Source organism: Alligator mississippiensis, chromosome 3 (genome assembly GCF_030867095.1).
Source record: "Alligator mississippiensis isolate rAllMis1 chromosome 3, rAllMis1, whole genome shotgun sequence".
In the NCBI taxonomy this organism is placed as follows: Eukaryota; Metazoa; Chordata; order Crocodylia; family Alligatoridae; genus Alligator; species Alligator mississippiensis.
Window position 1 is genome coordinate 301400540 of NC_081826.1, and position 27796 is coordinate 301428335.

The following is a 27796-nucleotide window of genomic DNA, read 5'->3' on the forward strand; positions in this document are numbered from 1 at the left end:
CTGTGCTGGCAGGTGTTGAGCGTCCTGCACTGGATGGTGCCACTGCAATCAGGGCAGGCAGTGTCCAATGTTGCACCCAGACGTGCACAGCCCTTGCTTTGCTGCAATGCACGGCACACACAGACCCAAGCCACTGCCTTGTCCCCCTAGCAGACACGAGGCTTTGTAGCTGCCGGGCTAACAGCTCCCTCACGCCTCTGCATGATTGTTAAAGCAAACGTAGCAGGCCGCTGACCTCTGCCCAAGCCCATGCGTCACACGCCCACGTAGCACACCACGGGTGTGAGCGGGTGGACACGGGGAGAGGCTGGGTAGCACTTGTGCTCCATCGCGTGAGTGCTTCAAGTGGCACCTGGTGTTTTCCTCGTGAACGCCGGCGTATGAACGCACAACCTGCTGCTTTTAGCACCTGCGTGGGAGCGGAGCAGAAGGTGTTAGGGGAAATGAGGCTTCTTTTATGGCACCCGTCAACATGATCTAACAACACCTCCCAATACATCTTGGAGGAGGAGAAATGCTGCCTGCCTTTCACAGGCATGGCAAGCTGTACCTGGAGATGGCGACTGTCCCATGGTGATGCAGGAAGGCTGTGGCTGAGCTGGCAAACACATCCAGATCTCCAAGTCCAGTGTCCTGGGCAATAAGCCACCATTACCCCCATAAGCCTCTACGTAGATCCCCTAAATAGAGGCAAAAACAGCCAACACCCTGCTGCTGCAGATGCACACCCGAGAGCTCCCTTTCTGCAATACTGTGCGTGTAACTCGTGTTACCAGTCACACTTAGCAATGGACCCAAGGTTTTTTTCCTGGTTCATGTGATGTTACAAAGGCCAGCGGCCCATGAACATTTCACTTACGCCTTCAGGCTTCCCTTTTCTGTCACCTTCTAACTGTCCTTCATTGACATTAATGCTTCTTGCTTTATCCATCCCTCTTGATAAGGTTTTATTGGTCCTTTCACATTGCCTTTGCCCGGGATGGGTCCTTGACCATGAAAATGTTTGCTTGTGCAATAGTTTTTTGGGGCTCTGCTCGGACGTCCTTGGACAGCTCCCAGTTTCTATTTGCCCTTTGCACTCTGGAAATGACGCTTCCAGTCCGGTATGCCAGGAATCGCTTTCAAATTTGGGAAGTGGACTTTTTCAGAGGTCAGAGTGTTTGCATTGCTGGTAGGTGCTGTCTTCTGTTTGCACGAAGTAAATGTAATCAGATTGGGATCACTGGTATCTAAGCAACCATTGAATTCCGCCCCCCCCTTAGTTTAGCAATTAACTCTGCTTGGTCCCTTGGAACGAGGGGCTCCGATATTGAGTTGAGCGCAGGACGTTGCATTCAGAAATTCCCTTCTTTAGTTTCTAAGGAAGTTTTGCATCAGGCCACGTAAGGCGTCCTGCAAATGGCCGGGGGGAAGTGGTCAGTGATCGCAGCTTTTCTGCCAGCCCGCTCCAAGCAGGGGTGTAAGGAGCAGCGTGCCCTGCGACGTAGTGCTTTGCAACAGCTGCTTGCCGTGCTCTTCCAGCATCCCGAAGCGCCCCGGGTTGAATTGTCCGTCATGCTTTGATCGAGGTGCAGGTAACAAGGTCTTTGGTGTGAAGTGCCGTCAACCCCGTCTTTGCTCTCATCCTCATAAAACAAGTTGCCTTGTTGTCTCTGTGGCTTGCTGTGATGAACACCAGGCCCGTTTTGCTTCTGCAATGAATCTCTTTCTGTCATGCAGATCTTTGCCTTCTTGGCCCTGATGTGCTTCATCCTGGCGATCGGGAACGGTATCTGGGAGCACGACAAAGGCTACTACTTCCAGGTCTACCTGCCGTGGGCGGAGGGTGTGAACGCTGCTGCCTACTCGGGGTTCCTTATGTTCTGGTCCTACGTGATCATCCTGAACACCGTGGTGCCCATTTCCCTCTATGTCAGGTAAGTGGCAGCTTCCTGGCTTCTGCTTTACGTGGCGGAGAGCTCTTGCGTGCCCGAGCATGGAGCAGCGAGCGGCGTTTCCCTGCGGTGCACAGCATCAGCCCCTTGCGATGCTTGTAGCCTGACCCCAGGGACACGTCATCCCGCGGTGCACAGCATCGGCCCCTTGCGATGCTTGTAGCCTGACCCCAGGGACACGTCATCCTGCGGTGCACAGCATCGGCCCCTTGCGATGCTTGTAGCCTGACCCCAGGGACACGTCATCCTGCGGTGCACAGCATCGGCCCCTTGCGATGCTTGTAGCCTGACCCCAGGGACACGTCATCCTGCGGTGCACAGCATCGGCCCCTTGCGATGCTTGTAGCCTGACCCCAGGGACACGTCATCCTGCGGTGCACAGCATCGGCCCCTTGCGATGCTTGTAGCCTGACCCCGGGGACATGTCATCCCGCGGTGTGCGGCATCATCCCCTTGCGATGCTTGTAGCCTGACCCCAGGGACACGTCATCCTGCGGTGCACAGCATCGGCCCCTTGCGATGCTTGTAGCCTGACCCCGGGGACTCGTCATCCCGCTCCGTCCTGACCGCGATGTCCGACTGCAGCCGCTGGCCCCAGCGCCGAAGCAAGAGGGACCAGCTCTGTGACTCACCCGTGTCCCCTCGTCTCCCCTTCTCCCTGCCAGCGTGGAGATCATTCGCTTGGGCAACAGCTTCTATATCGACTGGGACCGGAAGATGTACTACCCGCTGAAGGACACGCCGGCACAGGCTCGCACCACCACGCTCAACGAGGAGCTGGGGCAGATCAAGTACATCTTCTCGGACAAGACGGGGACGCTCACCCAGAACATCATGGCCTTCAACAAGTGCTCCATCAACGGGAAGTCCTATGGTACGAGCAGCCGCTTCCTCCCTCCCAGCGCGCTGGGTTTTCCCCTGCTCCTCTCTCCCGTGCAGCCCCCAGCATTTAAAGCCCCTTCCAGCCTTAATGCCTATGAAGTCTATAAGGTCGAGGCAGCTGGGACGCACAACCCGTGCCCCTCGCTCCCCTGCTCAGTACCGACCGATGCCCCTTTCCTCCAAGGACGTGTCCAGTCCCTTGGTGAATCCGGCTAAGTGGTTAGTTCCCAACACATTTAGTGGCCACGAGCGCTTCCCTTTAATGACACATTGGATGAAAAAAGAGCGGCCTGTGGTTAATTTTAAACGAACTGCCCGCTGGTTTTGTTTCATTTAATTTAAGCAGAAATAGCATGTGGTCTGTGGAAGAGAGGACTTACCTATTTATTAGCCTTCCCAATGCGGGTTCAGGGTGGCTTACAGAAGAGAACGAAGTAACATATAAAACAAGAAAAACAGGAGAAGCCAAATCACTTATAAAACTAATTGGGCTGTGGCCGTGCTCCTGCTGGGACTTAAATGGGCCTGGCGAGAGGGTCTTACCCCTCCGTTCAGGGTCAGACTGACGTTGCATTGGTCAGGAAGGGATTTTTTCCCTGGTCAGACTGGTCTGGACTGGGGGGAGGTGGGGGTTGCCTTTGGCTGCCTGGGGTCTCTGGAGCATCTATTAACACCCTTTTATATCAGCAGGCCATTGGCCGCCACAAACCCCTGCTTTCCCTATGGCAGATTTGGTTGTGATGTCTTCTGTTGTGACAGGGTTGATGGCAGTTTTATGATGAATTTAGATAATGGATTTGTCTGGGATGGTTTGGCAGGGGTTGGACTAGATGCGACTTGGGGAGTCCCTTCCAGCCCCACTCCTATGATTCAGTATAGAGCAAGCAACCTTATAGAGCAAAAATAACCTAGAGAGCAACCCCCGTCTAAGCAATACGGGGAGTAATTTGTTATAGCAGGCTAGTTAACCTGCTGTAACACTATTAATCAAAGCCCCCCAACCATTTCCATTGCCCTCCCCTGCACTCTCTCCAATGTGTCCACATCCTTTCTGTAGTGGGGGCCACAGCTGGACACAGGACTCAAGATGTGGCCTCATCAGTGCTGAATAGAGAGGAAGAATCACTGCCCTCGATCTGCTGGCATCGCTCCTACCAATGCAGCCCAGGATGCTGGTAGCCTTTTTGGCACCAAGGGCACACTGCTGGATCCTGTCCAGCTTCTTGTCCCCTGTCCCCCCAGGTCCTTTTCTGCAGAGCTGCTGCCCAGCCCATCACCCCCAGCCTGCCCCGGTGCAGGGGATTGCTCCCTCCCAAGTGCAGGACTTTGCACTTGTCCTTGTTGAACCTCCTGAGATTTCTTTTGGTGCAATCCTCCAATGTGTAGAGGTCCTAGCCCTGCTCTCCAGGGTATCTACTACTCCCCACAGCTTGGTGTCATCGGCAAACTTGCTGAGGGTGCATCCAGTCCATCTTCCAGGTCATTAAGGGAAGATATTGAAAAAACTGGCCTCAGGACCGACCCCTGGGGCACTGCACTGCACCGTATCTTTTGCAGGTGGAAGTCACTTTATCTCTCCTTGTTATCGGCCCCTCTTCATTCCCATGCAGGGACAGGGAGGTTACCCTGATGGTCTTTCCCATTTTAGATGGTGCAGCCCTTGCAGTCACCACTCCTTGCTACCCGATCGTGTGCTTTTGTTAGTACCTTTTCACTTGGCCCAAACTTTAAAGCCACTTTAACCAGTGCGGAGACTCAAAGCATGTATGTAATGAGTGACCACCGCCTGTTTCTAACCCGCAGGTGATGTGTACGACCTGATGGGGAATAGGATTGAGGTTACCGAGGTAAGCAACGAGCTGCCCACGGGCTCTGTGATCCCCTGGGCCTGCCTGCCTAGAGGCTGATGGGCACGTGCCATGTCCAGTCCAGATGCAACCCCAGGCTCTGGCATCTGGGGCCAGGGAGCCCTCCCCTGACAGGTGTAATAAGATCATCAGAGCCTGCTTTTGAGAAGCTGACTGCCCATGGCTCCCCTGCCTTTCTGGGCATTTTGCTGGATGCTCAGGGTATATTATGAGCAGGACATTTAGCACCTTCCCTTCTGGCCTGCCTTCCTCCCCTTGAACGGTGCCTCTGCCCCTCGCACACTAGATGCATCTGTGTGGCAATTAAATTAACAAATGATAAGTGTGTGTGTGTGTGTGTGTGTGTGTGTGTGTGTGTGTGTGTGTGTGTGCTCTGATCCCACATCCTGCTCCATGCACCCATTTCCAGTCATCCTTTATTTTGCTCTTGGCACAGGAGGTGCATAAATAACTTTCGGCAAACCTGGCGGCATGCCCTCCCTGCTCTGCCTCTAGACCTGCCTCTCTCAGGCAGCAGCATCTGAAGGGTTGGCTGGTTTAAGGGGAAAATGCCTTTCTCTGGCCAAGCCGCTACCCCAGGTGGGATGTGCTAGGTCCCTGCCCCCAGGCAAACACCGGCAGGTCAGAGGCCAGGCACTCTCCTGCATGTCCAAGCTCTACCCTGCATCCTGGCAGGGGACGTTGCTCGTCTGGTCAGCACCGCGTGCCAGCGCAGGCTGCTGGAGCCGTGAGTCACTCTCTGGAAACTCTGATCTCAGCAGAGACGGGGCTGAAGTGGGGTCGGGGCCTGGGCAGGCTCCTGCGGTGCATTCCCCTAGTACGATGTCACATTTGGGACCCACGTGCTGGCTGTTGCTCTGCTGGGCCCTGCTCTGGGCTGGGCACCTTTTGTGTAGAAACGGAGATGGGCTAGGGGCTTGGTGCTGCAGTTTTACCTTTTGCAATCAGCCTGTTCTCCAGGCTGGTTTGCTCCCTGCTCTGGGAAGGCAGCACAGCATTTCCCTGCTCAATGAGGCCTCCACCGTCTGCTCCTGGCTGCAGCTACTGGGATCAATAGCATGCTGCCTCGGAGCAGGAACACACCCCACAGCGGTTCTTCACGCACTGTTTAGCTCCTATAGCCGGTGTCCTACAAGAGCAACTCCCAGGAGCGTGGTAGGGTGGGGAGAAGCACCTTAGGCCTCTGCTACGTGTGACATGCATTACACAATTAACTAGTGAATTACAGAATAAATTTAGATCAGCCACAGGTGCAAAATAATGATCACACAATTAACTGGCAATTTAATTGGCACTGGCACATGCAAAGGAAGACCAGCCACATGTGCAAAGTAATGATCATGCCATGAAAATGGCTGTCCAGCTACAAAAAGAGACAACCAGCTATAAAGTGAGTGCCTGAAAATATGTAATAACTCTAGAGCTGGTGTCCATTCGGCTTTCATTTGACCGTGTAGCAGGGCCCCAGGATGAGTGATTGCCACAAATACATGGGAGGAGAGGAGTTACTGGGAGTGAAGGGGGTACGGGTGACACGTTGCAGCGGTGACGGGGATCCTTCCCTCTACAGGAGACGGAGAAGGTGGATTTCTCCTACAACCCGCTGGCCGACCCCAAGTTTGCGTTCCACGACCACAGCCTGGTGGAAGCCGTGAAGCTAAATGATGCCCCGACGCACAGTTTTTTCCGCTTGCTCTCGCTGTGCCACACAGTGATGCCGGAGGAGAAGGTGGAAGGTGAGGCTCCCGGAAAGCACCGAGCTGAGCAGCCATGGTCCTTGTAGCTTGAAGACTGCAGTGGGTCCTTATAATGTGCAAAGGACTTGCATGCTGGTAAAGGATAGAGCACAAGAGCCTTGCACTCCCTGCGGCTCCTTGTGCAAAAGCTGGACGCTGCTGCACTCGCAGCTACAGGGCGCTTGTACACGTGACACAGAGCGCTTGTACATGTGACACAGAGACCACGTGAGCAGTGAGATAGTAGCAGTGCTGGGAATGAAGTTCTGCCCTGCTTCCCTCCTTCACACAGGAGCAATGCAGGCTGCAGCTCGTTAGACAGCGGCTCGTTAATCGTACTGAACCAGTGCTCCAGGTGGGGGCTGTGCCTATCTTCCTCAGCTTCCAGTGAAGGGGCTCTCCCGCCCCTTCTTCCTCAGCAAAGCACATGGTAGCTAGATTGGCCCAACGAAGAAGATCAATGAAAGGAGAGTGGCTGGCAGCGGGCAACTAAAACTGAGGACAGGACACAACCCTGGTGGGGAGCACCATTGGGTTGGGGAGCAGTCCTTCAAGAAAGGAGATATAACCCCGGAGCAGAGGCTAGGAAACAACCTCGAAGAAGGGCCTCTGGGGTTTAACAGCTTCCCCATCCTAGCATGCCTGGGTGAGTGGGGGGCACAGAGAGGTGGAGGAAGATGCTCGTTAGTGCTACCCTAGCAATAGGGCACAGCGCAGGGATGGATGAGCAGGAGCCTGAGAGCTTGAACTCCCTTGGTGTCAGGAGCAAGTCCGCGCCCTCCTGACAGTGCTGTTTCCCCTTGGCCCGGCAGGTCAGTTGGTGTACCAGGCCCAGTCCCCCGACGAGGGAGCCCTCGTCACCGCCGCCAGGAACTTCGGTTTCGTCTTTCGCGCCCGCACGCCGGAGACCATTACAGTGGTGGAGATGGGGGAGACCAAGACCTACCAGCTCCTGGCGATTCTGGACTTCAACAATGTGCGCAAACGGATGTCGGTCATTGGTACGTGCCCCTGGTTGCGTCTGTCTGCTTTCTGGGTGGCGAGTCCTTGCCCTCGTGGGTTTTCTAGGAAGGGGCACTCGGGAGAGTCGGGGCAGGTAGATGCCACAGGGCAGGCACTACACAAACCCTAATGTGGGCAAGAAAAGGGATGTCTCAGGGGCTGGCCCTCTGTGATGCAGGTCTTCATTGCAGAGGGGTGGAGGCAATGCATCTCACCTTCCTCGCAGCAAAGCAGCCCTTATGCTCAGAGTTACAGCGGTCTTTTCATTTATTTTGTCCGAAGAGGCAGAGGTAAACTTCTCTGCCTTGTGCCCTGGTTGTTGGGATCTGAGCAACCAGGCAAATGACCACTAGCAGCTACACAGTGGAGAAGACATAGGTACATGTGCTAATGGGTGGGGTGGATGCAGATACCCAGCGCCCGTCCTGCAGTCGGGCAAATTCCTGATTCTGCCCACAGACTTCTGCATCTTGGGGCTTTACACATTTCAGATTTCAAACTGTTTTGTATCCCGCCCCCCACCCTCCACCATTACTTTGAGATCATAGCAAAGTAGGGTTGGAAGGGACCTGCGGGGTCACAACTCGTCCAAGCCCTGCATGAGGCAGGATCAATTTTGTGCAAACCAGCCCGGACGAACCCGTTGCCCAGCCTCTGGGCAAACCTACAGAGTCTGTCCTGACACAGCCCCAGGCATCAGACCTGCCCCTGCCCCGGGAAAGCAGGAGGGCACAGCCACCAACATCCTGCTTCTGTAAAAGGTTAATAGAGGCTCAAGAGATCCCATGCAGAGGCCGTGCACCCACTAAAGAGGAAGGCAACCTCCCCCAGTACGTACCAATGTGACCAGGGGGAAAATCCCCTCCTGCCCCAATGCAGCATTGGCCTGACCCCGAGCGCAGGGGCGAGACCCTCCAGCCAGGACCCTGCGGGGTTGGTCCCCGTAGGAGCATTGGCACAGCCCCATCCCCAGCCTAGGATGCATCCAGCACCTCTGGGGGAGGCTTCAAATCCCCCAACATGTAGAGAAGAAAGGGGATCAAATGGCTGCTTGGCCAGTCCAACAGGGAAGAGGTGAACTCTGGGACCGTGACGTGTACCTGGGGGCATTGCACCAGCGGTGGGGGTCATGGGCCTGTACCCCGCTCTCATGTGCTAGTCACCGACATCCGGACTGAGCCTGTCCTTGGGATCAGCTTAGCAGAGACGAGGGAAGTGGGGACCCCCAGCCCTGAGGGGGAAGGTGCAAGGACTCCCCAACATGGGGAGCTTGTTCTTTGCATTCAGCTGCAAAAAACCTGAGCAATGAATCTGGGAGCAGGAGGAGAAGAGACTCGAGCAGCGTCAGGGAGGGAGCAGTCCCGGGGCAGAGGGGTGCAGATGCACCAGGGCTTACTGTGGGCACAGACTTTGGTAGCATGGTGAACTGGCTGCCTGCACAACCAGGGCCTGGAGGGCAGGCTGGCCTGGCGTCCGGCTGTAGACGCCCTTTCCTCTGTATGTTGCCTGCAGGGTCTGACAGGGCATCTGCTCCGGTCAAGAGGAGCCGGTGCGGGCTGGGGCCTGCGGTCTGCCGGGCACCTCTAGAGAGGAGAGCAGCTGCCCCATTCTCCATCCTGTGCAAACTAGATGTGTCCCTTGGCCCCTGACAGGCTGAGCACCCACGGCAGAGATGCAATGCCCCTGGGCTATAAGGCGAGTACCGCTGATCCCGCGTGCCAGGGTCTGGGGTTTCTCAATCTTTCTCCCCATTGCTTTTAGTGCGGAGCCCAGAAGGCAACTTGACCTTGTACTGCAAAGGGGCTGACACGATCCTGTACGAGCTGCTGCATCCTTCCTGCGGGGACCTCAAGGAGGAGACCACGGAGCACCTGAACGTGAGTGCTGCGTGCGAGGGGACCCCTCGGCAGCTGGCGGGCCGGCCGGCCGGGCATCCCCTCTCTTCGAGACTCTCGTGGCTGGGAGTGGGTTAGCAGCGAGGCCGACCGAGCTCTCAAGCAGCCTGGAAGGAGCCCCTCGGTCCTCCTTAAGGGCAGGCTGGTCTGCACACACTCGGGAAGCAGCTGAATAAACATCGCGTGCGTCTGGGCGCTCACGCAGCAGCGTCTGGAGAGCTCAGACCGCAGATGATGGGTAGCGAGGCTGTCAGCCTTTCCAGATATAGCCCAGGCCAGGGGCAGCCTGAGATCTGAGTGGTGTGGGGGGCTGCGTGAGATGGACCGCGGGGCCTGACCGTCGCCCTTCAGGGTGGGTCCTGCAGAGACGAGGGTGGAGGCGGCACCAGGCAATAAACCAGCTTCCCTTTCCTCTGTCTGGAAAAGCTGCAGCATGTTGGCAGGGCGGTGCAGAGCGTCTTAGCTCCAGGCTCCTGGTTTCTCTCAGGGCAGGGTGACGGGCTCTCCAGCCCGAACCGTTAACCAGGGCTCAGTTCAGGTTGCATCTTTTAAGAGCACGCTGGAGAGCCCGTAAGCCACAGTGCCGAGGCTGAGGACCAGCCTGCCCAGATTGCAGCACAACAGGGCAGCGGGACATGTATTCGGATGCGTGGGTCGTCTGAATTGTGGCTGGCACGGAGCCCCAGAGCTTCAGCAGGCTCGGTGGGGCGCACAGCCCCTGGCAGCAGAAAGGGGTTACATGGGCACATTACATGATCCCGAAAGCAGGTGGCATGGGGCAGCTGTAGCAGATGGGGCATGGGCTGAGGATACAGCATCTGCCTGGGGCAGCTGCCCTTAAGCTGTTCCCACACTGGGGGACCCACGAGGAGGGTGATGGTGGACAGACCAGTCCTTGCTCTTGCAGAGCGGGGGAAAAAGGCATGCTTCCTGCTGGTGTTGGGGTCTATATTTCCACGGTGGTGGATGTGCCAAACATGCAGCTGCTGGCATTGAGCGTGCATGGAGGGTGACTGCCGCGGCGGACATGCAAGACACCCCATCCCACTGCTGTGTTTGACTGGATGATCACACGTCCATCACCGTTGCAATATGTCCCCGCTACCCCCTGCACTCCCGGTCACCCCTCTCCTCCCGTGCATTCGTGACCCCTCTTCTCCCCTGTATTCATGGCAATCACTCACCCTGGGGCTCTGCTACATGATCAAATGAAAGCTGGGTGGGTAGAAACTCAGCTCTAGAGTTGTTAAACATTTTCAGACACTCGCTTCATAGCTGGTTGGCCCTTTTTGTAGCTGGACAGCCATTTTTAGGGTGTGATCATTACTTTGCACATGTGGCTGGTCTTACTTTGCACGTGCCAGTCTGAAAACCTTGAGGGTGGCTCCCCTGCCTGCATGGTAACACAGGTGCCTTGCCAATGGAAAATTGCTGCAGTCAGATTTGGGAGAGCCTGTTGGGATGTGGCCACGTGTAAACGGTAGGCTGGCAGCAAAGCAGGGAAACAAGCTGTGATCTGGGTCAGGTGCAGCTCTTCACTCATTCCCTGCAAAAGCCTTGGCAGCTGTTGGCAAACACAGGAGGGCGTGTAGAAAGCCACTCTGTAAAAACCAAGTAGGAAACTGGGCTTTGCTCTGATGTCTCCCGTCCCTCTGGCGCCTTGCAGGAATTTGCTGGGGAAGGCTTGCGGACGCTGGTCGTGGCCTTCAAAAACTTGGAGGAAAAATACTTTGAGGACTGGATCAAGCGGCACCACCAAGCGAGCACAGTCCTGGAAGGGCGGGAAGAGAAGCTGTCCAAGTTGTACGAGGAGATCGAGAAAGACTTAATGGTTGGTCTTGCGTGTGGCCTGGGCTCTGCCCTGGGGAGCTGGCGTGTTTGGGCACCGGGACTGTTTTATTGCAACTTGCACGGGTGTCTGAGCAGCTGGGCACTCCTTGCAAATCCCGCCAGGCCATAAGGGATGTAGGGGTGGCAGCATATGGAGGGATGTACCCAGGGGGGTTGAGCGAGCCAGGGAGCTGTCGGGGTGGGCCGTAGCCCGGGATGACCAGCCTGCTGGCTGCTTTTGGTGCATTTGTTGGAGTTGCTGGTGGAGAGGAGAGGGCAGGTGGGAGCCCTGCACCGCTGCAGCGACTGCCCGGCCATGCGGGAAGGCTCATCCTTTCTCTCCCGCTCCCTGCTCAGCTGCTGGGCGCCACGGCCATCGAGGACAAGCTGCAGGATGGGGTCCCGCAGACCATCGAGACCCTCAGCAAGGCCCACATTAAACTCTGGGTGCTGACCGGAGACAAGCAAGGTAACAGGGCCGTGGCACCCGGTGTCCCCCACTTCTCGCTCGTGTCCTGGTTCTGCCTCCATCCCAGACCCCGCCGTGCTGGTATTTCCTTCCAGACAGTGGGGCCGGGCAGGCGGGGAGGAGAGTCGTCCTTGGGCAGCAGGGCAGGAAGCCTCACTGCTTCCAGACCACGCGCCTCTCTCCCTCGTCCGCGCGTGGCAGACGGGGTCTTGCCTTGACGGTCTCCTCTGACAGCCCCGGCACGTTGGCTGCGGGGACTGTACCGTGCTGAGTCTGTTGTGCCGAGACCCCACTCTGTCTGCACCAAGGGGTCTGCATATCCTTGCCCCCCACCACGTAAATGGGGTGCATTTGGGGCCATCAGGGAGCTGGTTCCTTCCTGCTGGTGCATCCCTGGGGTCCTTGTGTTCCCAGAGACGGCGGTGAACATCGGCTACTCCTGCAACCTGCTGTACGACGACATGGCCGACATCTTCATCATCGAGGGCAGCACCTCCAGCGATGTCCTCACCGAGCTCAGGTAGGTGGCACGAGCTCTGCCAGCTGGCGCGGGGCTTCGGCTTCGGGGTGGCAGCTGAGGCTGCTCTCGCCTGGTCTTCCCTCGTTTCCCTTCCCCTGGCGCAGCTTGCTGGTGTAACCGTGAAGTCGGGGCTGGGTCTCGCTACAGCATCCTCTGGATGTGATGGGCCCTTGGGGGGATTTTAGGGGGGCTTCTGCAGGGTCTGATCTGATCCAGCTGTGAAAGGGCCCCAGCTGTGGAGGGCGAGTTATTCTGGTACCTCCTCGGGTCAGGCACATCCCGCTCACCAGCCCAAGCCTCCGCGTTTTCCTTTTGCTGTAGCTGGGATTTGTAAAAGCCAAGGGCCTTTCTGTGTCCGTGCTCGCTGCCTTTAGGGACGCCCGGAAGAAGATGAAGCCTGAGTCCTTCTCGGAGAGCGACGAAGCGAATGTCCAGTTTGAAAAGAAAACCAAGAAGTCGTGCATCCTGCCTGAGGAGCAAGCCAACGGGGTGTACGGCCTCATCATCAATGGCCACAGCCTGGTGAGGATGGTGAAGCATTGCCGTTAGGAGCTGGGCACGTGGGGAAATGGGAGCATGGCTGCAAATTGGCCCTGTAGTGTGCGCGACAGCTACTTCCAGACGAATGCTTGAGCTTGGCTAGGGAGGGACGCAGGCAGGAGATGCAGCCGATTGCACGGAGCCGTCCCGTTCTCCGGTAGCCAGAAAAAGCAAAAAGCAAAGGGCTTTTAGCACCAGCAGTGTTTGCCCTGGTGACCGACGTCGCTTCCCAGGGGGGCAGGTTTAGTCCCCTTGCCCACGTCGAGGATGGGTGGTCCAACATTGCAGAAGTTGTGGGATCTCCATCGAAATAGTCCTTCTCTGGAAGTTTTCAGGAGCAGGTTGGAAAGACACTTGGCTGGAATAGTTTAGTCAGGGGTGCTCCTGCCTTGAGCAGGAGCCTTGTGATTTTGCTTCCTGCCATGGCCTCGCCGAATTCTTTGCCACAGAAGTATTTTCCTTGCAAAATTTTCATTGCAAGTATTTTCCTGTAGTCAAGAAACAAGTGAAAGCTCAGAGCTGGCACTTCAGAGGCATTCCTGAGTCCAACAAGGGTGCCTCGAGTCGATTTAAAGGTTGAGAGCCACCGACTTAGATCCTCCGGGCACCGCGACTGGCTTGCGCTGCGCTGGACTTGCGCTGCTCGGCCCTGTCCCGTGCCGGGAGCTGGCCAGGCACCTTCTTGAGAGCGTGCTGTCTCTCTCCTTCCCCATGCAGGCCTATGCGCTGGAAGGGAACCTGGAGCAGGAGCTGGTGCGGACGGCTTGCATGTGCAAGGTGGTGATCTGCTGTCGGGTGACACCGCTGCAGAAGGCGCAGGTGGTGGAGCTGGTGAAGAAGTACAAGAAGGCCGTGACGCTGGCCATCGGCGACGGAGCCAACGACGTCAGCATGATCAAGAGTAAGTGAGCGGCATGCAGCACCCGTGCCTGGCCAGGGGCACGGAGCCGCTGTGCATTCAATAGGGGCTTGCACCCGTGCTGAGTGGAGTGGGGTCTGCATGGGGAGGTCGAGATGCCTATGTTGCCAGCTTCTGAAAGCAGCATTTCTTGGGGATATTCTTGGGGGGTTGGATGGCAAGCTCCTTGAGGCCACGGTCACGTCTGTCCACGTGTCCAGACAGCCGCGGGGGCCATGGTGCTGGCTGGGGCCTCTGTGCAGTCCTGCAATGCAAGCAGTGGAGGATAATACATCCTGGGGGTGGACGAGCCTAGTGAGGAGGGGGATAATGAGCAGCTTTTATGTCTGTAAATAGTCTGTGTGGTCCCGTGCGAACGTTTCAGTGCCCCCGGGATGCTCTCCACCACTTCCTTCCACGCTGCAAACTGCTGCTTGCTGGTCCCAGGGCGGTTGTTCTTTATAGGACGCCTCGCTACTTCCATAGCTCTACGAAGAGCTCCCATAACTAGGTTTAATTCAATTAAGATAATTCAGAGGGGCGTCCTGCTAATCTCCCTTATGACGATTTGCAAAGAAATTGATTAACTGGGGTCTTTTAATTAAGAAAGAAAAGGCTAAGTAGGGAGCTTTGCGGGAGAGAACTCGAGCCGCCAGTCAAGAACGAATAAGGGAAAGTGTATGTGATAATTAGAAGCAAACCCCGCCACCATGGGTGGATTGGGATTCGGGGATATTATCAACTCGTTATCCCACAGAAGACCCTGCATCCAGCCAGCCAACGGGAGTGTTCTCATTAGCTAAACTTGTGCAATTAGCTGTCGCATTCAACTTGCATCCACATTTAATAAAGGCAACAGTGCTCTTCAAAGGGACATGATTGTTTAATGACGGGATTGAACTGCGGAGGCTGAAGGAACATGCAGCGACTGCCGGGCTGGCTTGTAGCACGGGGTCTGAACAGCTCTGCGTGGACGTGGGGCTTCAGGACGGGAGGACGCGAACACACATCGCATTTAAATAAAAGTCCAAGGGACTTCTCCAGCCAGGGCAGTGAAGCTGGTTTGCTGCTAGAAACCATCAACTATCAAGGACAGTGTTTGTTGTCAACATGGATGGATGCAGGCTTTTGAAACGGGGGGTGGCAGATGGGGTGCATCATCAGATAGATCACAATGCACATTGCTTGCCAGCTGAAGAGAAACTAGAAGCTTTAGTTAATATGGTAGGCAGGCAAACTATATTATTCAGTTGAAAACCCAAACCAAAAAACCCCAAATATAAGTGGTGGAAAGCGCACTCATTTGCTGGAGTTATATGTAAAGTTTTTAAAAAGAACAAACTAGGCAAAAAGTAGTTAAAGGGCGTTGTTTCATTAATCTTGGAGCTGTTATAGTTAAATGTAAATCTCTTACTGAGGTTCATAAAACAAAACCTAGCCTTTTTGAGCATCTTGACAGGGTTGCCTGTATGTCCCTGTCTGTCTTTTCTACACCTGAGTTAATAAGGCCACACCTGAGCGAAGGATTTTAGCTAGAGCTAAAACCAGTCTGCAGGGTTATGAAATAGAGATGAGACGTGGCCAGGAATGGCTAACAGATAGCAGCCCTGCAGAGGAAAGGGTAGTTTGAATAGTGCAACATCAAGACCATGAAAAAGGAGAGAGGGGCATTATTAACACCTGTGGAGGGGAGAGATTACCAGGAATCATGGAGACCACCAGGAGCCCTGAAGTCAATCAACTCCCTCAGCACTGCCTGAATAGAGATGCCACTACCACTGCCACTGCCAGGCAGTTGGTTTTAAAGTTTGGGTAGAGCAGGAATGAAAGTTTGGGTAGAGCAGGGGATCCGCCCCTGCAGATGTGAATGGGGTGAGTTTAGACAGTGGTGCTCTGTCCTCGCTGCTGTGTTATAGCAATGCTGGAATCGGCCCGGCTCCAGCAGCGACCCGCGAATGCTTTGGAGGCGGGTGGCCGGGCCCAGCCCCGGGCAGACCTGCTCGAGAAGCACCAGCGCTAACAGAGCTCTCCTGGTAACGGTGCGGGTCGTCCTCTCGTTGCAGCCGCCCACATCGGGGTGGGGATCAGCGGCCAGGAGGGGATGCAAGCTGTGCTCTCCAGCGACTTTTCCTTTGCGCAGTTCCGCTACCTGCAGCGCCTGCTCTTGGTCCACGGCCGGTGGTCCTACATCCGCATGTGCAAGTTCCTCCGGTACTTCTTCTACAAGAACTTCGCCTTCACGCTCGTCCACTTCTGGTATGGCTTCTTCTCCGGCTTCTCTGCACAGGTAGGTCAGCCAGCTCCCTTCCCCGGCTCTAACAGACCATGGGGAGCATCTTTTTTTGTTGCCTTTCTGCTTAGGGTCAGACCAATCCTGCCTGGTCAGACTGGTCCAGACTGGGGAGGTTTGCCTTCCTCTGCCTGGGGTCTCTTGAGTGCATATTAGCCCCCTTTGCAGCAGCAGGATGTTGGCGGCCGCGGCCCCCCTGCTTTACCTGCAGCAGGGTCGGGGGTGATGCCTGTGGCCGTCAGGGGTGACTGTGTCGTGTTGCTCAGAAGTTGGACAGTGAGCTTGTTTGGGGTGGTTTGGACAGGGCTGATCCTGCCTCAGGCAGGGGCTGGTGTAGCTGTGACCTCCGCAGGTCCCTTCCAGCCCCGCGGCTCTGTGATCCTCTGTATTGCACTGATGGCGAACTCACTGGCGCTCAGATGCGTTAAGGACCGGATGGTTTGTCTGTGGATGTCTTGCACACCACTCTCTCTAGAAGAGGTTTGGGGCAGCTTACAATAAAAACCTGAGAAATGATGAGACAGTTAAAAGCATTAAAGCAATGGGTAATAGAACAAGCTGCCCCCAGACAAGGTCCCAAACCCCTCACCCTGCTAAAAGCAGGCAGGTACCGAAGGAAACTGTGATTTCTAGTTGCACCAAATGCAGCCACGAGACCAGGGCAGGTGCTGCTCACCTGTCTGCATTAGGAAGTGTTTCTGGTGAGGAAGTCCTGCCTTTGCTAATGAATTTCTCCTGCTGATGTTTGTGTGCATCCGTTTTCTTCCATTGCCAGAAGCAATGAAGTGTTACCAGCCTGTTCAGAGCCTGGTGAAATTCCCACCTCATCTTCCAAGGTTGCACATAAAACTGCCCCGTGCTTGTGCAATTTGAGGGTGCATTGGAGGGCATGCTTGCACTGCTTCCAACACGCTGTGCGCACGCATGCTGGCGTGTGGGATCCAGCATGCCCAGGCTCTCCCCTGTGATGGATCGCTCCTGCCATCCAGTGGCTGTGACTCCGTTCTGCTGCTAACACAGGGTTTAGCTCAACTTTACGCGCAGGAAAACATCGATCCAGATGAATTAGTGCTGCCATCAGTCTGGATAGACTTTCTGGATATTTTTTTCCAGATAATCGAATGCTGCTGTGTGAAGTGCTGAAAGCTGGACTTTAAATAGTGTGATGTGCTGCCCATAGAAAAAAAAAAAAGAGAGAGAAATAAGTATAGGTGCCTGTGTAGTACTTCACCCAGGAGAACTTTTACAGACTTTTCTCCGATGCCCGATGAAGGGTGTTTGTGCCCAAAAGCTTGCAATTAAAGAGGTTTTTTTTTGGGGGGGGGGGGTTGTTTTTTTGTTTTGTTTTTTTTGCAAAAATCTAGTTGGTTTAAAAAAGATATCACCCTCTACCATGAGTCCTGGCTGCTCTTAAAATCCCCAAGCACTATTAAATTTATGACTTGCAGGTCATCTTGATGACCAGCCAGGCTCATATGCCAGCAGACCCAAAGTTGATTAACCAGCAGGTTTTGTATTAACGAAGGTAGATGCCTTTGTTAATACAAAACCTGCTGGTTAATTGACTTTGCAGATAGTCTACTTTCTTCTCACAACATCTCTAAGAGAGGCTCTGGATTGGAGAGGCGGCTGCTTCGGCTGGTCACACAGCGTCCAGGGGCTGGGCAGCAACCAGGGGGATTAACAAAAAAAATGACCCTCAGCTTGGCTTTTCTTGGTGCATGAAGTCTCCTGGCCAGATGTGGTGAAGCTTCTAGCAGCGAGCTCGGGATAAGAGGGTATACTCTCAACCCGCTTCCTATCACCACCCTCGTGCACGTGCTCTGTGTGTGTGTGTGCACATGCATTATAGAGAGAGGAGCATAGCTGGCTGTGGCCAGTAACAAGCCCTGGGAGCCAGACTGGGCTGCTCAAACGGCCTTGCCCTCACTGATGTGAAACCCGTGCACTCCTCGTTGTGGTGCTGGAGACACGAATCCCTCCCCGGTACTCTGAGCCGGTCTGCAGACTCTCCCGGGGCACGGGGCATCCGCCTCGCGTGACATCAGGGGTCCTGTTCTGGGTGCGGGGATTTCCTTGGCACGACTGCGATCGCCTCCAAGCAGAGCTGCCCGTCTGCTGGGTGTCAGCCAGTTGCTCTTTACTGGGCTCGTGGGGTGTTTCGCTGGTTCACGGTTTGGGGTTTTTTTCCGCTGGTCAGTTGGGCTTTGTGGTCTGTATTCACAGAGGGAAATGCCGGAGCGGGGTTGTAGTTGCGATGGTCCCGAAATTACGGCAGCCCGTTGGTGACCCTTAGCTAACCCACTGCTCTGCTTTTCTCGCTCTAGACGGTGTATGACGAGTGGTTCATCACCCTTTACAACCTCATCTATACCTCTCTCCCGGTGCTAGGGATGAGTCTCTTTGACCAGGTAAGGTTTACTGGGAGTAGCTGCAGTGCTCTGGTATAGCAGTGCCCCCAGTTCTTCAGTCCAGCTCCACGACCAAGGCCGCGGGTGCCTAACACAATTGCCGCGGGGTGATTTACCCCAATGTTGTTCCATTACACGATTACGCCAGCTGCTATTAGAGCCCCGGGCTGGTAGGAGACGGGGGAGCCACGCTGCATTTCCCCAGAGCTTGCTGTGAGTGCCTGTGCATGCAGCCAGCTCTGGGGAGGAGCCTGCAACTACCTAAGTGCATGCTGTGACTGTGGGAGAGGCAGTGAGACCCGCATGCTGTCCTAATTACACCAAGAGCCCTGGCATCATCAGCCCTGCATGCAAAAGTCCAACAGGAGTTGATGGGAAATAATGCATGTGCTATTCATCCCTGTTGGGTGAGAATTGTACCCCTGCAACGGGTGACTCAAAGGAGATCTGGAAAACCTGCCATGTCCGTTGTCCTCTTGAAGTCCTATGGGTAGGAGGGAAGATGGCACCTTAGGGGTGTGTTACACGTTACACTTGACACGTTAACTGCACTTAAACTGCTAGCATCTGGTGTTCGTTCGAGTAGGATAATCCTTGCGCTCTAGTAAGGCGGTACAGTGATGTCTTCTGGGATCATCTAGTTGTATTAGGTAACACGCCTCACCTTAACGTGGGGCTGCTCCCTGGAGATGATATAATCCATTGTGGTCTCAGGGTGGGACCCACAGTCGCTGTTTGTGGGTCCCGGCCCCAGGATTTGCCTAGGAGTCTTCAGCCTGCTCTGGGGGTCCCTGGGCTGAGACCTGAAAATCAGCTCATATTTGGGTCTCACCCCTGAGCCAGCTGGTGCGGAGCCAGGGCTAAGCCCCAAAACTCAGCTGACTTTTGGGTGTTAGGCATGGGGGCCGATTCAAGGCTGCAGTGCAGTGAAGTGATCTAGAATTAGATGCAATGGTTCAGACCTCTTTCAAAGTCATTTTAGCTGCTGCCTAGGGTCTAAATACGACCCGTGCTAAGTGTAACGCTTGACGCAGCCCCAGGAGGCTGCCTGGTTCAGACGGGCAGGAGCTGCGGGAGGCAACGACCGGCTTTGTCAGATGCAAGTCCTGCAGAGTGACCGGCCCTGTCCCACGCCCCACCATCCAGCTGCATCTGTCTGGCTCATGCATTACCCCAGGAGCTGTTCAGGAAATGCTCAGTTTTCCACAGTTATGCTCATAGGAGGTGACCCCCACCTCCCTGGCCACTGTTCTTGGGGACCCCTGCCTGCTCAGGCAGCACCGGGCCAAGCCCGTGGCCAAAGTCACCCTCCGTCTTTGATGGTGCCTTTCTACCTCTCTTCCTCTTTGGCTTGCACCCCAGACAGCCCCTCAGCCTGCGACCCCGGGCTTTCAGGCTCCCAGAGCAATGCATGTGCTACGGCCAGACCAGAGAGGTCTTAAACCACCACTGCCCTGAGGCTGTCGGGGGCCCAGAGGTGACCAGGGGGTGCCCAGGCCAGACCCTCTAGGTTTAACCCTTCTCAGACATGCCTTTTGTTGCTGACTTTGCCCAGCAACGTGTCCGTGGCTCTCCGTTACAGGCCAACCTGCGTGCCGGCTGTGTGCACCGGGGCTCCCAGCACTCAGTTCTGGGCAGCACCGGCCTCCACACTGCACAACCCAGCCTGGTGCCTGGGCTTTTGACTTCCTGCCATGTTTGCCGGAGCAGTGGGTGCATTATTGCAATGTGGCCTCCGCTGTGCATGGGGTGTTTTCAACCCCTCCGATGTGACGTGGCTGGTCGGCGGTGTCCGTGGGTCTGGGCACTAACCCTCTCCCCTGATCTGCTCCCAGGACGTGGACGACGGCTGGAGCATGCAGTTCCCCCAGCTCTACACGCCCGGGCAGCAGAACCTGTATTTCAACAAGGTGGAGTTCATCAAGTGCATGCTGCACGGGGTCTACAGCTCCCTCATCCTCTTCTTCGTCCCCTACGGCGCCATGTATGACACCATGCGGAGCGACGGCAAGGCCGTTGCTGACTACCAGTCCTTCGCCCTCATGGCCCAGACCTGCCTGCTCATCGTGGTCTCTGTACAGGTGAGGCTGTGCCCATGACATGCTGAGGGGGGATTTCATAGCTCCCTGTAGGGAGGCTGCAAAGAGGATGGAGCTGGGCTGGTCTCAGTGGGGGCAGATGGCAGGACAAGGAGCAATGGGCTCAAGCTGCAGCAAGGGAAGTTGAGGTTGGATATTAGGAAGAAATTTCTTATGAAGAGGGTAGTAAAGCACTGGAACAGGTACCCAGAGTGGTGATGGGATCTCTATCCTTGGTAGTTTTGAAGACCCAGGTAGACAAAGTCTTGTCTGGGATGATGTAGTTGGGGCTGGTCCTGCTTGGAGCAGGGGTTGGAGTAGATGCGACCCCCTGAGGTTCCTTGCAACCCTCATTTTCTATGATCCTATGATCTCCAAGGTGTGCGTACCTTCCTCTTTGCAGCCAGGTCTCATCAGAGCTTGGCTGGGGCCCACGCACAGAGGTGAGGCCTCAAGTTGGGGCCAGCTGAGGTCTCTCCCTTGCTGCCGAGGGCAGGATGCAGAGCAACAGCTTAAAATTGCATCAAAATAGGTGTAGATAAGACTGCAGGACAACTCCCTTCCTGTCCGAGCAGGGGGGCAGTGGCACAGGCTGCCCAAGGAAGGGCTGCGATCTCCTTCACTGAAGGTTTCCAGGAGGAGTCTGGACGAGTCTTGGGTGGGGAGATTTAGGAGCACCCTCCTGCATCTGTGCAGGGGGCTGGACCACATGGCTCTTGAGGTCCCTCCCAGGCCCCGGGACCTGCCAGACTGGATGAGACAGGGTACGACATGGATGAGGCTGCTCAGAGCACAGTGCATTGCTTTGTCCCACTAGATCGGGCTGGACACTGCCTACTGGACAGCTGTGAACCAATTCTTCATTTGGGGCAGCCTCGCTGTGTACTTCGCCATCACCTTCACCATGTACAGTGACGGCGCGTACCTGATCTTCACGGCCTCCTTCCCGTTTGTTGGTAAGCCCATGGGCTGGTGCCCCGCTCCGTGTTGGATTTAACGGGGTGGAAGGGTCTCCAAGGGTGCAGAAGCAATGCCCTCATCCAAGCAATAGCATGCCTGGGCACTTAGCTCTCCCTGCCTTTACCCAACAGCAAGCATTCATTTTGAACAGCGCCTTCCTGGACAGACCCATGGCCAGGCCTTCCCTTTCCTGTCCACATACTCCCTTACTGCCCAGAGGCACATGCATATTTTTATCAATTAAAAGGGAACTAGAAACTTTACCAATAAGCCTCTGGCCTTGGGCTGTATTATTCAGTTTAAAATCAGAGCAAAAACAAATATAAGATTTATTGGAGTGTGCATTACATGGCTACATCCTGTAGCACGCACACAAACCACAACACGCTAGGCAAAAGTAATCCCAATATGTTGTTTTGCAAGCCTTGCAGTTGTTAGATTAAATAGGCATCTCTTTTTCAGATTCATAAAAGAAAATCTAGCCGCCTTGAGCATCTTGACAGTGCATCTAATGCTTCAGTGGAAGTTATTTCTATCCTTGAGTTAATGTTTTTAGTTACAGTTGAAAACAATCTTCAGGGCAGTGAAATAGGAGCTACGTGACCAGGAGCAGCCAACAGACAGCAGAATTGCAGCAGAAAAGTTAGCTTGATAGTTGACTGTCAAGACCATTAGCAAGGAGGGGGGGGTGTTAACACCTACGGAGTGAAGAGTTCAGAAGGGATCAGGCAGATAAGAATGAGCTCACTACTGCCTGAATAGAAATGCCACTACCCCTGCCTGGCAGTTGGTTTTCAACACCGGGTGAAGCAGGAGTCAAAGCAGGGCGGGGATTGTACCTTTGCACCTCCTGGACCCACCTCTGGACCCTGTAGAGTGATTTTGCATGCTGGGATTTTGAACATGTTCAAAATGTGAGCAGTAGCATGGAGAGGAGCTGGGCCGTGAGCAGGCGGCCAGCTCCAAAGCTCTGCGCAGTCATGGCACTCAGCTGGGAGCCCCGTGGTCTGCTGGCGAAGTCATGTCAGGGCTCGGCGGGAACCGATGGAGCATGGCTCACTCCATCCTTTTAGGATGAGCTGTTCAACCCAGGCCCCTTGGCCCTTTGCCTTCCCTTACCATGCCCTCGCCTGCTTCCCCACTCACTCCTGACTGTTGGTGCTGGTTTGGTTGCAAAAGGGGTGCTACTTTGGACCCACTGCAGCCCCCTTTGCAAACAAACCCGCTTGAAGCCATTGTAATGCAGGCATTTGAGGCCTGGCCCCTGTGGACCTGGTCACTTGAATGTCCACAGAGCGCAGAATTTGGCCCCCTGACCAAGGCCGCTTAGCTGCGCTGCTTCCCGGCCATCGCCTGCTTGTCCTCCCATGAGCTCCTTTCTGAGGGGGCTGCTGCTGGTGCTTTGGTGTAGAGGAGGAGACGGCAGCCTCACAGTGTTACCAAATTTGCCCATTACTTTGGGGTGTGCTCATTTATTAGGGATACTTTCTAGGGTCTTGGTGATTCTGTCAATGTGCTGCTTGTGTTACTATACGGAGCTGTATTTCTCCCTTCTGCAAGCCCTCACCCCCAGTGGAGCTATCTTGCAGGACTCAATCTCAATGGGACTGGGTTCCTCCAGTCACCAAATCAGTCATACACACAAACACACACAAATTAACGTGACACGCCTGACCTGGCCGGGCTGATCAGCATGGACAGGCTGACACCCTCATATGCCAAGAATCAGTTCATAAGAGCAACAATAAAATACTGTCAGACACAAGCACACAGGTGAACAGAATCCCTCTGAATCCGGCTGGGTGTCCAGCTGACACCCTCATGGGCCAGCATTCAGTTCATAAGGGCACGTCTGAGTCAAACTGGGTCAATCAGCCTGTACAAGCTGATCCCCTTCTGTGTTTCAAACTCAGCACGTCCCAATCTTTGGCCTCTTGATGAGCAGACCCCACAATAATTTGGGCTTCACAGGGATCTTTGCTTAGGTAAAAGAAGCGTTGCTGCAGAGCACAGGAGGAAAGAGAAGCAGAGAAGGAAAAATATACCCAATTACTACCAGTTTGCCTATAAAAGTTATTTATTGCTAAGCATATGAAATATATAATGGTACTAGTAGTAATAGACATGCAAAAGAAAAACAAGCACAAACAATGACAATACTACTCTGGTTTCACTAAGTATTTGGGGAAACTTAGCTCAAGCTTAACTAATACAGTTCAGGTTCAGAAGTTTATGCCTGGAGAGAAGAGATAGAGAGTGAGTGCTGGGATCTCACCTAGTCCAAGGTACTCAGGCTGCAAAGCTGACAGGCACAGTCCGTAGCACAATCCTTGAAGAGAGAGACGATCTGTTCTTCCAGCGTCCCAAGAACGACAGGGGATGGTGTCAGCACAGGAGTTTTCTTCTTCTTTCTTCTTCTCCTTCTCCTTTCCTCCTCCTTCTTCTTTTCTTTCTTTGCAGCACACACACTTACAGATTTTTATACCCTCAGTTCAGCTGCTTCGAAGCACCCTCAGTAGTGTAAATCATTGTATTTCTATTGACAAGGGGTTATCTGGTTTGGACCATCTAAGGAAACTGATTGATAATCAGGAAACACTTAAGATTAGGGAGTAACCCAAATACTTGGGAGCCAGCTTGAGATTCCTATGGATGGCAGATATCCTGATGGGATATCTCATGGATTCTTCAGGAACAATAGATAGCTTGCAGCATCAGGATTTGGGATTTTTACTTGTTGTGCACAAGCCTCAGCTTAGCATGACTTTTCCAGATCTTACTATTGTCTTTTAACAGACTTAAAGCAATTATTGGAGTGCTCATAACCTTTTGTGGAGAGGACTCCCACCAGCCGTCTCGGGAAAGATACGACAACACCTGGGATTAGGGCTCCAGCAGGCTGGATGCTGTGATGAACCCTTAACCATTGTTCAAATGTTGCCCGTACCCCCTCGGACTCGGTCTCTTGCCTCAGCATTCCCTAACCCGGCAACCGAGTTTTAGTCAATCAAGTTTAAATAGGCCTCCCATAGTGGGACCGGGGAATGTACGGCCCGAGATGCCTATTAAACTTAGAGCTGTGTGTGTGTGTCTGGGGGGGAAAAGTCCTTAGCAAATCCAGATTAGAACTGGTCTGATAAATGCTGAGCTGGGTGTGTGTGAACATGGGTTGATTAACATTGGAAGCACAGATTCCCCATCATGCAGCGCTCTCCTGCTTCTCTGGTCCCAGAATTCACTGCAGTCTCTGCTTCAGGCTTTCTGTTCTCCATCTCCCATGTAAATGAATGGTCATCTGGTTCCATCTCGGATGCAAATGGGACCTAGGGCAGTTGTTTCACTCTTGTCACCCTTATCTGGTGAGGTTCTTAGGTGTGTCTCTCGCTGCATCTTAATCAGGTTCGTTTAGGTGGGGGGGGGGAGTCCTTTGTGAGTCAGACAGACTGCATCCTGTGCCAGGGCTGCCCAAGAACACAGAGCTGAGACATAACAACAGCCCCTCTCCACGTTGCAGCTGCCCCGATGCAGCTGCTTGCGCCTTTCTGCCCATGTCGGTTCCCTCCCCGGGGGGTAGCAGCTCCCCCAGAGAGAGGTGCGGGGCTCTGGAGGGCTGGGGTATTTCGGGCGGTGGTGCTCTTCCCTGGGACTGGGGGGAAAACAGTGCCGTGGCTTGTGGCGCGTGGGGCATGGGGGGCTGAGACTGACAGCTCTGCAAAGGAACCGATGTGGACTCCAGCATGCAGCTGGATTCCCCTCTGCCTCCTGGCACCCGGCGCAGTTGACCTTGGCATGCAGGATGCTTCGTGGCACCAGTGGGGCTCGTCCTGCTCGGAGAGGACTGGCGAAAGGGGCTCCTTGGGCCTGGTTTGATGGCAAAGTGCTTCTCCATCCTGATGGCGGGGAAGGGGGCCTGGAAGCTGCTGCCTGTGCGGGCGTCATTCACGGCGCTGCCGTCTTGCAGGTACCGCCAGGAACACCCTGACCCAGCCCAACGTCTGGCTGGCCATCTTCCTCAGCATCATCCTCTGCGTGCTGCCTGTGGTCGGCTACCGGTTCCTGAAGGTGCAGCTCAAGCCGACGGTCAGCGACAAGGTAAAGCGATGGCTCGGCAAACCAGGCAGCTCCCTCCTCGCCACTGCCCCTTCCCCTTCCCCTTCCCGGCCAGGCTCGGTGCCCAGGAGCTGGCACGACGCAGCCCGGGGCATCTGTGCTGCCCGGGGTGGGCTGGAAGGAGGAGCGGGGGGTGGAGACGCCGCTCAGGCCTCCTGCAGTGACGCGGCGCCTGCCTGCAGAGCCCCGGATTAAATGGAGCGTGGAGGCAGCGCTATTTTTAGCTGCTGGCTCTCAGGGCTGTGGCTTAGTGACAGCACCAGCGCGCTCCACAGCCAGCCCAGAGGCCCGGGGCTGCAGGCCTGGCCTGGCAGAGGCTCGGCTCGGCTCCCAGGAGCATGCATGCATGCACATGACTCCTTGGGTTTTGCTGACTGGAGCCAAGTCATTGCTGCTGCTGCTAATGTTCACATACATGCACATACAAATGTAGGCCTGCATGCAGATATGTGTGTGTACATGTGCACATATGTCCATGCACACATGACCCCCTGGGTTTTGCTGACTGGAGCCAAGTCATTGATGCTGCTGCTGCTAATGTTCACACACATACACAAGTGCATGCAGGCATGTATGCATGCCTGTGCACACATATGTGCACATACATGCACACACACGACCCCTTGGGTTTCTCAAAGCCATGGACTGGATTGGACCCCAAACCCTGCCCAACCAGCGCCTGTACTGGGCAGGTTGCTCCAGCCCCCCGGCTGGTCCCGGGAGGGGTTGGGGACCTGCAGTGCCCAGATCAGCCCCGTGCTCAGGGAGGCACTTGCAGTTGGTCCAAACCCGTTGTCCACCTTGTTAGCCCAACTATGCAGTTGATCCTGACACAGCACCAGGCATCACACTTGAACCTGCCGCAGGTAAAGCGGGGTGCATTTCGTTGCTCCGTTCTGACGCGGTCCCCGGGGTGTCGCTGGGCAGTGACGGCCAGTCCCCGCAGCTCCCCTGGCTCAGCCGGATGCTTTCTAATTCCAGGTCGTACAGAAGATAAAGGAGTATAAGAAGCGGCCCCTGCCCCCCTCGCCCAAGAGGCGCCTACGCCGGACCAGCACCCGCCGCTCGGGCTATGCCTTCTCCCACCAGCACGGCTTCGGCGCCCTCATCATGTCGGGCAGGAACATGCGGCCAAAGTCGCCCTTTGGCGTCACAGGGACGTTTTCCCCCAACAGCGAGAAAAACCGACACAAGTGAGAGCCAGGAAGAGATGCCAGCTGGGCTCTGCATAGCTGCCCGGACACAGCCCTGCAATGGGGATCAGGGCCTTTTCCTTTCATCTGTGCTGCTCTGTGACTTGTGCTCCCAGGCCGAGGGGCACGGGGGCAATTCTGCTCCTGCCGGCCTGCAAGGGGTTGGAGCGCGTGGTGCAAAGCTGGGTGCGCTCACGAGATCTCCCGTGGTGCCATCCTTTCGTCCCTCGATGCAATACCTTAGAGCACGGCGATGCTCCGGGGGAGGGAGGCTTGGTGTTGGAAACTCTGCCGTCCCCACGGCTTTGCCTCTGCCGTGAGCGATGGCAGGGGGATCCCTGGCCCTGAGATTCAAGCCCTTTGCTCCCGAATGGTTGCATGGCAAGCCTTGGTCTGTGCTGGACCTGAGCACTTTGGAGGGCACGGGGCAGGGGATGACCCCCCCAAGTCAGTCCAGTGTTGGTCCCTGCTATATGGCCCTTGTTCCACGGCAAAGCTCTTCATCCCTGCACCGACCGGAGCAGTGACGTCCAGGTGCAAGGACTTGTCACCTGGGTGTCCCAGCTGACTCTCATGGCAGGGCAGACCCAGCCAGGGTCAAGTACACCTTGCCTTGGGACTCTCACAGGGTGGCACTGGGGCATCGGAGGGCAGAGACTGCCCCGCTGCTGCAGGGCTGGGTTGGGGGCTGCTCCTGTGCAATGCACGGGGTCGGCTTGGTGGTCTTCTGCCCTCGCCTCTCCTGAGCAGCAAGGGCGAGAAGGTGCTCGGGACCAGGAGCAATGCAGTTTCCCCATACCCGCGAGGATCTGCCAGCTCTTTTGGTCTTGCATGCGTGGGTTCATCCACCGTCAGCTGGGAGGATCTCCAGTGCACCAAATCACCAGCCGAAAAAGAGGAGCTGTTGAGCGGTTTGGCTTGCGGTGGGGTCCTGGCTTCAACGGTGACCCTGTGAAGCTGCTCGGGCACTAGCTCCCCTTCGGTTTGGCTCTTGGGGACCCATGTGTGCAGGCAGACGGGCGTGTTGGCGTGGCAGCTTGGAGCGTGGTCACTGTGCCGGCCCGAGCAGCCCCGCGTGTGCCAGTCCCGAGCTGTGATGCACTCCCAGCATCGCATGGTGTTTTGTAGACCTGTTTTTTAACAATAAATCATGACTGATGGGACGAGTAACCCACCTCCC

The 27796-nt window shown here is 55.3% G+C and overlaps 1 protein-coding gene across 7 annotated transcripts in view; it reads left to right on the forward strand.

Annotated features, from left to right (window-relative positions):
• LOC102571860 (phospholipid-transporting ATPase ID) overlaps positions 1 to 27786 on the forward strand; it is a 71574-nt gene extending 43788 nt beyond the window's left edge. For all 7 annotated transcript variants that reach the window (XM_059725370.1, XM_059725372.1, XM_059725365.1 and 4 more), the window contains exons 12-28: positions 1720 to 1916; positions 2600 to 2808; positions 4620 to 4663; positions 6255 to 6420; positions 7233 to 7421; positions 9184 to 9299; positions 10984 to 11148; positions 11505 to 11616; positions 12031 to 12136; positions 12511 to 12658; positions 13394 to 13577; positions 15638 to 15861; positions 18192 to 18275; positions 20111 to 20356; positions 21171 to 21309; positions 25275 to 25405; positions 26405 to 27786. In XM_059725370.1, coding sequence (XP_059581353.1) covers positions 1720 to 1916; positions 2600 to 2808; positions 4620 to 4663; positions 6255 to 6420; positions 7233 to 7421; positions 9184 to 9299; positions 10984 to 11148; positions 11505 to 11616; positions 12031 to 12136; positions 12511 to 12658; positions 13394 to 13577; positions 15638 to 15861; positions 18192 to 18275; positions 20111 to 20356; positions 21171 to 21309; positions 25275 to 25405; positions 26405 to 26620 — 2676 coding nt within the window. In that variant the 3' untranslated portion in view covers positions 26621 to 27786. The remainder of the gene's footprint in view (positions 1 to 1719; positions 1917 to 2599; positions 2809 to 4619; positions 4664 to 6254; positions 6421 to 7232; positions 7422 to 9183; positions 9300 to 10983; positions 11149 to 11504; positions 11617 to 12030; positions 12137 to 12510; positions 12659 to 13393; positions 13578 to 15637; positions 15862 to 18191; positions 18276 to 20110; positions 20357 to 21170; positions 21310 to 25274; positions 25406 to 26404) is intronic.
• The last annotated feature ends 10 nt before the right edge of the window (positions 27787 to 27796 follow it).